Here is a 12,042-nt window from a genome sequence, read left to right on the forward strand (position 1 = left end):
TTATTCATGTAGGCACCGGGTGATCCAATATTCATTCCCGTAACATAGCTGCAGCCATCAGAAGCTTGACAACATCAAACACATGGCAATGCTGAAGGGAGGCCTATTGATTTTCAGTGAAAATGCGAGAGTTTGAGTTTTTTCTATGGTTTTGGGAGTGGTTTCCAGATTAGAACCTCCCTGTCACATGCAATTCAGCAGGAGGATCAAGTGCTTGTTGCTAATCAGAGAGAGCTAGACAGAGCCAGCCAGTTTTACTGCACTAACATGTACTGCCTGCTTTTCCTCCTACTGGCAGTGCTCCAGAGTTCTGCGGCAAGGCTGGTAGCTTCCTCCATTATAGTCCTGGGGAGAGATCTAGGAAACACAGACCATGGATGGAATAGAATACAAGAAGCAGCAGTGGTGACATTATGACTTGGGAGAGGAAGAGACAAAGGTGTTCTACACATTTTGGACATTGTTTCTATATGGTGTCGTGTATGGGCTGATTAAGATGTTGAAACATAGGGCTGAGTGGCGTGTTCACCCATGTCTATTTCAAGGTGCTAACATTCCCAATCACTGATGCTGCCTGGTTCTTGTATGGGAATGATACTTGCACAGAAGCAGCTCTCTCATCTGGAATCTCACCATATATTGAAGCCCTTCCAAGGCTATGACAACTTACTACATTGTGACCCATTGTGCAATATGCAGAGCTGTACACAACATATCATGTAGGCAGTGGCTAGCAAGCACAGGTTCTGCTAAGAATTGCCCTGCATTACCATGCCATAATATGTCCATATCACAAATACAGTCAATCATGCATACCTTGTATACTTACTGAAGCAAAATGCCTGACTCTTCACAGATACTATCAATAAAAAGCAATTCCTCTGAGTGTGCCAAAACGCTGCAGTCAGCTATTAACCTGAGCATAGGCGTTGGGAATAGGCAGGCAGTCGGATTTAGTCACCATACCATAAACTCACACAGGGTGAAATTTACCCCAGTGCTGAAGTCAATGCACCACTTTGGTCCTCAAAATAGGGCTGACTGAAAGGATTAACTTCTATTAATAACCAGACAATGAAAGACTTTATCAAAGCAATTGCAAAATCTCATAGGGAAGTCTCTCAGAAATGCATATAAAAGAAAAGCTCTTAAGGAGATCAAGATAGGATGTGCCTACATATTTATCTATTTCATGCTGGTTTTAATCACCATTGTGACTGAAGTCTCTTATTTTTCAAGGAGTCAATCTCTTGTCTGCGGATTTACAAAAACTTGAAAGTGCTATACTAAAACTCAGAAATGAAAGTCAATCAGGACCCTCAAAGAGGAAATGCATGCTTAGGGGAGACAAATTTGAAGGAGTCAATATTTCTGGGTCTCCATCACCAGAGCTGCAGAAAAATAAGAGCTACACACTTGATGCCAAATTGAACAGGCTATGCCAAGTAGCATTCACATGGTTTTAATGCTTGGACTCCACACAGAAGAGTAGTGATAAAAAAGAATTGTCCGTTTATGTGGTTATATATGACCACCTGCTAGGTTGCTTTACACAGGTATGGAGTGAAGAAGAAAAGGAAAGTGCACTCTAGGTCAGTTTGCCTTTAAAATTACCCTTAAATACCACCAAGTCCCAGACAATGGTCAAGTCAGGATATATGTTTATTTTAAATGAGAACTGTTGATTAAAAACATACTTAACAGATAATGACAAGGGCACCTATGTAACTTTAAAGACCAGGAGGAACATTCAGTTTATATATTGAAAAACCAATATGAAGTGGCAGTTCAAGATAAACTTAAGCAGAGTGTGTTGCAAGAACTAGGGAACAGATCCACAAAGATACTTAGGAACTTAAACCTCAGACAACCTAAATCCCAGTTTTAGGCTCCACTGCAATCCACAAAATCCCCATTTGGCTGCTGCCTAACCCTGTAGGCACTGAGAGGGAGATCTGCAGCAATCTCAGAACAAAAACAAGACTATACCTTAAAGACCACCTGTAAGTATCTAGAGAGCGCAGTCCTTGTTTTTCCCCCTCCATCACAGGGATGGTAGCTGTCCTTGTGCCTTGAAGGGGTTGACTGGCAAGATTCCTTGTCCTCTTCCCTACAATGCACTTTAGCACAACAACAGTCTGGCCCATGGACAATATTTCACAGAACAGCCACTAAAACAAGGCAGAACAATAGAAATCTTTACTATTTAAAGATTAATTGAATCCAGTGTGTACACTGTAGTTTGGATTTATATATTTTTAAACTCACTCTCTTGGCATTTAGACCATGCCACCACCACAGCAGCTCCTTGTATATGGCTACCCATGTACTGGATTTCCACCATGCTGCAAATTGCACTTTTTTCTCCTAAATTAATTTTGTAGCTATTAAATTCTTTAGGGAACAAGGAAGGTTTCTTTATTTGGTGACCTTTGCTCAACAGGGACAGCCAGTTAATAGGGTCAAACTGGAATCCATTGAGGACTGTTGGCCAATCTTCAGAAAAGCTGTGGTTCTCCATATGCCAGAGGATACAAAAACATCCTCCCAGAGATAAAGGCACTTGGCATGGTGACTATTTTTTATGTCGCCTTTTCCGTTCCACTGCTGTACGCATGGCTTGAAGAATCAGGTTTTTGTTATTCAGGATGTTGTACTCAGTCAGTTTAACCAGCTGATCATAATCTTGCTCCTTGTATGTGACTGAATATGTAGAATAGGGGGAAAAGCGACTGGTGAGATCAACTTTGCCCTCTTCCATCTCTAAGCTGGAGCGCTTCACACCTGGGGAAAAAATTCAACAGGACATTGCTGTAGTATTGGGCTTATTTCTGTCATGTACCACCAGTAACAGCCCAGAGAAGGAGATTTCTCTGCAGTAAGAGTGCTCACTCATTTAAATGCTCTGGGCATGTTTTACAATCGTTTCTGTTGCAATCCAGTAATTTGATCCCTGGATCAGGGGAATGTCAGTTGCCTGATGTGCTGAAGGGAGAGGTATAGGTGACTATCTCTATGAGTGTCTCCTGTTATCTGCTCATAACAGCCTTAGAGAAGTCTTCACATGTGACTCAAGCAGGAAAGGGAAATACTGGCATGGCAAATGGCAGGATTTGGGGAAGGGGAATGGAACCAAAAGAAGAGTAGAAGCCTCAAAACGTATTTAATAGGTGAAACAGTGTCCCATCCAATGGAAAGGCTATTCCTACTGAAAAGAGGAATAGTGATCCAGTCAGTGAATAGGTTATTTACATGAAGGCTCAGAGTTGTGACACTGGCCTTTTTATACTTTGGACAGAGACCCAACATTAGAGACACCAAAAGAAGGAAAGAAAAGTCTGCTAAAAGAGAAGGAAGCTTGTAATTATTTTGGGTTTTCTCTTTAAATGTACATTTCCTTTGACCTTAGTTTAAAGATTTTGCATTTTTATTACAATTTACACTAATATACAGCAAGATAACTAGGGGTGTGTAACAGATGAAGGTGAGTATGGAAGTAAAACAGGGTCCTATTCTTCTTAATAAGAAATATGTAATAGAACTAAGTAAAAATGTTAAGTTAGGCAATGAAGAGGTTTGTTGTAGGGAAATGAACAAGTGGAGAGGAATGAATTAAAGAATGAAATTCAATCTGTTGATAGGCTAGCCAGCATGGCCTTCATTGAATGCTTGGTTACTGCTGATAACTTACCAGGTGCTTTGTAACTTTGGTAGGTGTCATTCACTAATGGGAAAAATAGCAATATAGGAGCTCCTGGAGTCTCGGCATCGTCGAAGAGGTAGCACTCCTTTAGGTTTTTCCTCTCTTCTTCACTCAGAGCAACTTTGGGGAATGGGATTCCTTGTTCTGAGTAGTACTTACAGGACTGGTCCAAAGGCTGTATCAAGGAAGAGAACAATATGAGAACCCAAAGAATAGGCTGAGATCAGGATTTCCTGAAGTACAGCAACTATGATTCTATGAACTAATACTAAATTGTGCTGGGCTACCTCTGGGATAGCATTGGCTTTCCTCTTGGAAAGAATGTGGTTTGAGAAACGTACATTATATGAAAATACATGGATAGGTTTTTAAATTTTCCCTGGAGTACTCAACAAAAAACACTGAGTACCACAAAAGAAAATGGTTAGGTTACAGGTTGTGAATACAACTTTAAGATACAGCATTAAGCTAAAATACTGTGGTTCAGAATACTTAACACAGGGCTTTTAACAGAAACAATATCACTAAAAACTTAAGACAAATGACTATTACTAAAGAAAACAGAATAATCTGATTTCTCTCACCAATATCTGTGATCCTGCACTGTAATTTAAATGCAGGATAACATCCACTTTCCTCTCTGGCCTCAAAAGTGGAGGGCAGCTGGTATTGATGAAGAATCCAGTATCTATCAGGGACAAGTATTCTGCTGTTTCAGTCAGCTGGTTGGGTGATGTGTCCAGCACAGTATCTAAAAGGAAAATATTTCTTGCCATAAGGGAAATCGCAGAAGAGCAGTTTGCTGATGCTCTGATGAACACACTGTTCAAGAAAAAAGGGTATTCAGCCCCATTCAACATTTCTAATTTCATTAGACATTTGATAAACTATTTACATCACTGTTGCTCAGCCTTAAATTAGAACAACTATTTTCTCTGATGTCAGACTCTCCATGGTCATTCTATTCCTGGCTCATTCAAACTGTGCTAGCCCACCCATCCTCCTTCCCACTTTCCCCCCCTTTTTCTTTTGGATGCATTTATTTGATTTGTGTGTGTGTGTGTGTGTGTGTGTGTATGTGTGTATTAAGGCAAAGTTACAAGAAAACATTAACACACTACATTGCACATTACATGTTCAGGATCAGATTAATATTCAAAGAACTTGGCTAAAGATTGTGGCTTGCTGGCTTGGGAGCCCTTCTCCTACAAGTACACTAGAAAGGGTGACCAAATTCCTAAATACTTATCCTCTTTTTGGTGTTTCTCTCATGTACGTACTTGCTTTGAAAGCTTTTCCATTACAAGATCAGTCTATATTTTACTTTACCACAGTACCATAGGAGGGGTCATGTTTTTCCAATAATGTGCAATACAGTGTATGTCTAAACTGCAATTAAAAACCCGTGGCTGGTGTGTGCCAGCTGACAGGCTCACAGGGCTCAGGCTGTGGGGCTGTTTAATTGCAGTGAAGACTTCCAGGCTTGGGCTGGAGGCTGGGCTCTGGGACCCTGTGAGAGTCCCAGAGCCTGGAAGTCTTCACTGCAATTAAACAGCCCAAGCCCCATGAGCCAGTACAGGCCAGCCACGGGTGTCTAATTGCAGTGTAGACATAACCACAGAATTTAGCTGCTAACAGTAAAAATAAATTAATTTGTTGTTCTGTTTAAAATGCAGATCTTTTACTAGAACATTAAATAAGCAGGTGAGGGGTCTCTAGGAAGCCGGCATTTGGTCCTTTTGACCTGCAGTGGCACCCTCTTCTGATGATCAAAGATTTCTTCTGTCTACTCACTAAGGCCCAGAGGCTCAAACTCCCTAAATACCTTTGAGAGTCTGGGCCTTAATGTCTCCTTTCTGTTCATAAAGACTGTGAATGCTGCCAACACACTGAGCCAAACTATGGAGATTTAATCAACCAGCTACAGCCCAAAGAGAAATGAGCTTGAACCCCATCAAATCCATGTCACTAAAGATTTTCAGCCCTGTATAGTTCAATTGATTGATCAAACAATTCTGTTTAAAAGTAGATTCAAACTTTGGCATGTAGGGAAGCTGGGGAGGAGGGGAGAGGGTTGAGGGGAAAGTGGGAATTGTTTGTTTTGTTTTGTTGTTAAATAAAATCCGTTCATTCTCTCCCAAGTCACGCAGATCTCCTCACTATATCGCAGACCTCAAATTCCTGCAAAGGATGCTGCTGAAAGGCAAGTGCTATTACCTTTCCATCTACAAAACTTGTCATTCTCTAGGTAGTCATTATGCAGCTGGAGGCCTTTCAGGAAACTGTGGTACTGGGCAACTGACGTGCGCTGTGTAATGGCACCACGAAGAACACGGGAAAGGGGGCTTGCCGTGGTGAATATTTGACTCTTCTGTTCGTGTGGCCTCATAGGTAGGACGGGCTCTTCCTCTGCAAAAGAAGTAATTAAAGGGTTTGTTTGCCTAGATAAATGTTTCTGAGGAGCCCCCAAAATAGCAATAATAAACAATAACAATCTCTACTCTATTAGTTTATGGTGTCCATGATGAAAGGTCTCACGAGCACCTTAACAAAAGGTAGATAAACATTTTTTTGATCTATTAAGACAAAATTTCTTAACATACCCCAGGGCTGGATTAAAAACAAAGCCCTAACATCCAATAAGCCATACAATGTCACAACGCCTACAAATCATAATTCTGAAAAATAAATCAAGTTGAACTGTATTTGTTAACTTAAAAATTCAGCCAATCTTGATGTGGTGTTTTTTGAGTCTCTAATTAGCTGCAAACCAGGATCATTATTCCTGAATATATTTACTCTCTTACATAGTCAGTGATTATTGCTAGTGATCAAAAGGCAGGAACTATATCAATGGGTTATTCAGAAGTGATCCCATGATGGTAGTCAATATTAGTCTTTTGAAACTGGTTCCTTCCAGGCAAGATAAAATGCCTCTGCAGATTTTTAAAAATAAAACTCCAAAAAGCAAGTGCATGGTTTACACAACAAATGGGTGTGAAGCATAGTGATAAATAAATGGTAAGGCAGAGGTACAAAGTAACTTACCAATATCATTTACTCTGTCTCGGGTCCACCTGTGCCAAAAGTCCTCTGACGTGTGGGACAAATTCCAGATATATAACAGATTCAGGGAAAATAAACTACTCCACATGCCTGTGAAAAGAGAGAGAGATCAGTATTGCCAACCCTAAACATAAAAAAAATCATAAATCAGGCCCTCCAAAATCATAAAAGATTGGATTAAAAATAATGAGATTTGTTTTTAAATAATAAATGTTGAGTTATTTATATTCGTTTTCTGCTTTTTTAAAACTTTAGGGCATTCTTGGTGCACATTTTCAAGCTTTGCTCTAAAACCATGAGGGCTGAGAAATATTTTTTTAAATGAAAGTTGCACTTCTCATGTACTCCCATGATTCCGGGCTTCAAGAAAAAACACACCACATAACTCAAGGCTTGTGATAAAATCATGAGAGTGGGCCATGCTAGAGATTTTATGGAGACCTATATGATCGAGTCTTGGGAGCAGTTAATTGAAAATTGCCTTTTTATCCTTCCATCTGAAGTTGTTCCCTTACCTTCTATTTTTTGCAGGCATCTGTCTCTACAAAATTCCAAACTTCTGCTTTTAATATCTGACTTGGGGTCTTTAGATTCTAAGGACCAGATTGTGTCTGGCTTTGTGTGGGTGTGCAGGTAGGATGCAAAGAATCTTCCTTTCTTGTATATGCCTTGAAAGGGGCCATGACAGTGCCTGTGCTCTGGGAAATTCAGGGATGCTCTTTTCTCATGTATGCTGCTCTCTCTGTAGACCAGGTCTGGTGCTCCAAGGGAACAATTTTAACCATTTTAAAGCATGGTGCAGCTTGCATAGTCATGCACAACTGAGAGCTTGAAAAGGAATTTATGACTCCTAGGGCACAATGCCCCCCCAACCACCACCCCCCGCCCAAATAATTCCTTGGGCAGTGCAGTTCTTTACAGGTCTCTGCCTGAATGGTACAATTTTACCTAACTCTAATTCAAATAGTCTGTCACAGTGAGGGTTATAGGTCAAATCCATCATAAGATGGAAGCCTTCTTGTATCTCTCCAGATCACCCATTCTCTTCCTTCCCACGTCATCTTTCTTTTCTCTGTTGCTTACAGCTCTTAATTTCTCTTCCCCTTTTCAGGAGTGTATTAACTCTGCAGAATTTTGAAATACAGGCAGCACTGGTATGTTGGATTCTCAAAAGGGTCAGTTTTATTCTATTATTTTCTACATATCACTGGTGTGCTTGTGTTGCAGAGCATTACATTTTCACTGACCGTGTGAGGTTTTGTCACCTTTTGTCACACTGTTACAGCGATGGAGATCTCACTAACTCCTTTCCCATTTCAAATGGAGTCAAACAAGGCTGTGTCCTTGCCCCTGTACTGTTCAACCTTTTCTTCACCCAAGTTCTCAACCATGCTATAAATGGGTTCAACAGAGGCATAGACATCAGATACAGACACGACGGCTCAATCTTCAATTTTATAAGGCTTAAAGCAAAAACAAAAGTAACAGTACTACTACTAAGAGAAGCACTCTTTGCAGATGATTGTGCCCTCCTAGCACACACAGAGGGAGATCTCCAGTTCATTGTAGATTGCTTCGCTGAAGCCTCAAAATTGTTTGGCCTTACAATCAGCCTAGAGAAAAATGTGGTGTTGCATCAATCATCTTCACCGCACTGTGCCATATCCCCTAGCATATCCACTAGTGGAATCCAACTAAAACAAGTTGACAGTTTTACCCATCTCGGCAGCAATATCTCCAATGATGGATCTCTTGATAAACAAATCACAAACAGGATACAGACAGCTTCTCAGTCATTAGGAAAGCTATGTAACAAAGTCCTGAAATCCCACAACATAACCCTCTCAACAAAAATAAAACTTTATAATACTTTTGTGCTCACATCTCTCCTCTATGGCTGTGAGACCTGGACACCATACAAATGGCATATCAAACAGCTAGAGACCTTCCATATCTGCTCACCATTATGGGGATCCACTGGCAGGACAAAATAACCAACCTCGAGGTTCTCCAAAAGTCAAATGCCACAAGCATCGAGACCATGCTGATAAAAGCCCAACTACGCTGGGTTAGACACATCATTAGGATGCCTGAATATCGACTTCCCAGAAAAAAATTCTATGGAAAATTGGCACAAAGACACCAGAATCAAGGCCACCCCCGAAAGCACTACAAGGATAGTATTAAGAACAGTATACACTTTGGTGCAGTAAAACCGAATGATCTTGAGAAGGCTGTGTTAAATAGATCAGCAAGGCAGCACACAACACTCAGAGCTTTCCAAGCCTTTGAAGAGGACAGAAATAATCAATTGTTAGCTGCCAAGGAAAAGCATCATACTACTGCTATAGCTACCAAGATGCTCCCCAATGACCTTGTCTGCCCTATATGCTCATGAGCATGCGCGTCATGCTTTGGACTTCAGAGTCACTGCAGAATCCTCAAAAAGAGATAGCATGAAAATGTCATCGTTGCACCGACGGATCACACACACACACACACACACACACACACACACACACACACACACACACACANCACACACACACACACACACACACACACACACACACACACACACACACACACACAGAGAGAGAGAGAGAGAGAGACATATCCATCAGAGTTAAAATTCTGGATTAAGACCATCTTTAAGAGATTAAACTCAAGAGGCTTGGGCTACATCTGCATTGCGAGCTCAGGGCATGAGTCCCAGCTTACGTACACATACTTGCAGTAGCTCTGATCTGAGCTAATGCACTAAAAACAGGAGTGTAGCCACAGTAGCATGGGTAGCGGCAGCACACGTTAGTTACCTCAAGTACAAACCTGTCTGAACCCCCTGGGTACATATTCAGGGCAGCTAGACCATGCCACCACTGACACTGTCTGTGCCACAGTGGCGACACTATTTTTAGCATGCTAACTCAGATGAGAGCTAGCATATGTGTGTGCGAGCTGGGAATCACACCCCTAGTGCACAGTGTAGATTTGGCCTCTGGACGAAATCCTGGTCCAGTTGAAATAAATGGCAAAATCCCATTGACTTCACAGGGGCCAGGATTTCATTCTTGGACTAGTGGTAAACTGTATTGTTATGCAAAATCAAATAGAAAATTTCAGATAGAAAATGTTTAAAGTCTAGTAGTTGCCATTCACCTATTATTTTAAGTTTCCTGCTTTAACAATGCAAAAGAAACCACTTTATTAACTATTAATTCATATATGGTACTGGCATATATTCTGGCAGGTGATACTGTACCATTGCTGCCAATCACACAGCAGTGACTCACCAGTGCCCAGTTTATGTAATCAATTATGTTTTTTATTAGTTTGCCATTTTTCCAGGACAATAAATCACCTTCCAAGTAGCAGATCCGGGATTCTGGGAGCCTCTTCATCAGCCGACCCATGAAGAACTCGCTTCCAAAGTCCTCAGAGCGAATGAAGGCTCCATATTTCATGAATCCAACTTCGTAGGGGGTGAACTCCAGCCATTCTGCAAACAGAGCCACAAACAAAATGACAAAAACAAAACCCACAAAAATCTTTTAGAGCAGACCCCTGGCTGAGGATAAAGAGTTATGCTGTTATCAAATGGATACAAGGCATTAGAAAAAGGTTGAACCCCTGAAAGTTTATTCCAAACATTTCCAATCCAGCACAAACACCAGAAATGTAGAAACACCACAAAAATTAAAACTAGTGATTACAAAAAGCCAGCTGGTGTAAGCTGATGTAGCTCCATTGACGTCAGTGTAACTATGCCAATTTTTACCAGGCCATGGTCTGGTTTTTAATTTAGAGGTGGATTTCTGTAATCTATATGAGGTCTTACACACAAAACTGAGCTGCTTCCTAGATTTAAGATCAAGTACATCTCTGGAATATCTTTACCTTTGAAATCCAAAGTACTATAGTTGTCCTTGACATTGATTGCCACGTAGATGGGCAGTGGGTTCTGACCCTGATCCACTGCCTGTCGCTGATCTGAGAGTTTATGGTTGTCTTTCTGTTTTTACAAGAAAAGTAGCTACATTAAGATGGGTGGGGGGAAAGGAACTGACATAGGAATCTACTCACTATATCTGTACTTGGAATACAGAAAAATGCCTGCATTTCAGCCATGTTCTCCATTATATGACTGATTTGTGTGCAGGGGTTAATATGTCTGGGATCTTCCATACTCTCCATAATTCCGATGAAGAGCTGACAACCATGGTGGCTGCAAGTTCTTGATAACTATATGGTACATGATTTGATGGCACTTTCAGACCAACATGATAGGAGTGGCTAAAAAGGAGAAAGAGATGCCTACATCGTAGAGGCTCTGGAGTGGTCTAAGTTAAGAATGAGTCTCATAACCAGCTGACATCCCAGTTTAATGTACAATACTGCAGCTGTACACAGGATTGGGCATGCATGTATCAGGAGTACTGCAATTGCATGTGCTGTGAAAAATGAGTGGATAATAGCCTACTGTTTGCTGTTCTAAAACAATTATAATTTCATTATTTCTAAAGAAAACATCTTCAAAATATACCTACAGCACTTAACTATTACGTTTTCAAAATGTGATTTTTCCAACAAAAAGCATCCAAAAACCTACTAGTGAAAATGTTCATTTCTCCCCCTTCCCTTCCCCTCTGCATTCAGAACAAGCATGAAAAAATATTGTCCCAAATGGGTCAGTTTCAGAAAGTTATAAGCCTCTGAAAACTGAGTGGCTTTTAAGGGAAGTGTTTCCTCAGCCATAAAGATAAGATTATTAGTGCAATATTAATCACCATAATGATTTAATAAAACCATGTTTTGACATACTGTACCCCATCATGTAACAAATATTCAACAATGAGCCCCCACAGATCTATAGAAGATGTCCTGTGTCCTTCTTGTTTCCGCTGACACAGCTGCTTGTTATAATACTTCATACGCTCCATGGAAAAAGAACCCATCTTGCATTTGGTCACATGTTTTCGAGCTTCATTGATTTTCCCAGACAGATCCTGCTGAGACCAATCAGCATCTCTGTACAAATTTGCCATAGTCCTGGGAAATATATTGAAGGGGAAAAAACAAATGGAGGCTTTTATTAGAGAAGGTGCTAAACTTAATGTTTTCAATTTGAAAGGTTAATGTAAACTTCACAAAAGGTTTCATGTCCTAAATCTATGCTGCCTTTGAGTTCTAGGTTCCCCAAAAAACATTACATTTTTTTACAATCACAAACATTACATTTCCCCTGCCTGGTAAATTTAAAATCACTGGCCAAT

At 40.6% G+C, this 12,042-nt stretch overlaps 1 protein-coding gene across 1 annotated transcript in view; it reads right to left on the bottom strand.

Moving 5' to 3' along the window:
- Positions 1–2,575: 2,575 nt before the first annotated feature.
- LOC117876466 (cytosolic phospholipase A2 epsilon-like) overlaps positions 2,576–12,042 on the bottom strand; it is a 33,807-nt gene continuing 24,340 nt past the window's right edge. Inside the window, exons 14-21 of the mRNA XM_034768687.1 lie at positions 11,596–11,818; positions 10,667–10,781; positions 10,131–10,268; positions 6,752–6,859; positions 5,921–6,112; positions 4,288–4,454; positions 3,692–3,878; positions 2,576–2,784 (exon numbers count right to left, since the gene is read on the bottom strand). Coding sequence (XP_034624578.1) covers positions 2,576–2,784; positions 3,692–3,878; positions 4,288–4,454; positions 5,921–6,112; positions 6,752–6,859; positions 10,131–10,268; positions 10,667–10,781; positions 11,596–11,818 — 1,339 coding nt within the window. The remainder of the gene's footprint in view (positions 2,785–3,691; positions 3,879–4,287; positions 4,455–5,920; positions 6,113–6,751; positions 6,860–10,130; positions 10,269–10,666; positions 10,782–11,595; positions 11,819–12,042) is intronic.

The sequence above is a fragment of the Trachemys scripta genome, chromosome 4 (assembly GCF_013100865.1).
Source record: "Trachemys scripta elegans isolate TJP31775 chromosome 4, CAS_Tse_1.0, whole genome shotgun sequence".
Lineage (NCBI taxonomy): Eukaryota > Metazoa > Chordata > Testudines > Emydidae > Trachemys > Trachemys scripta.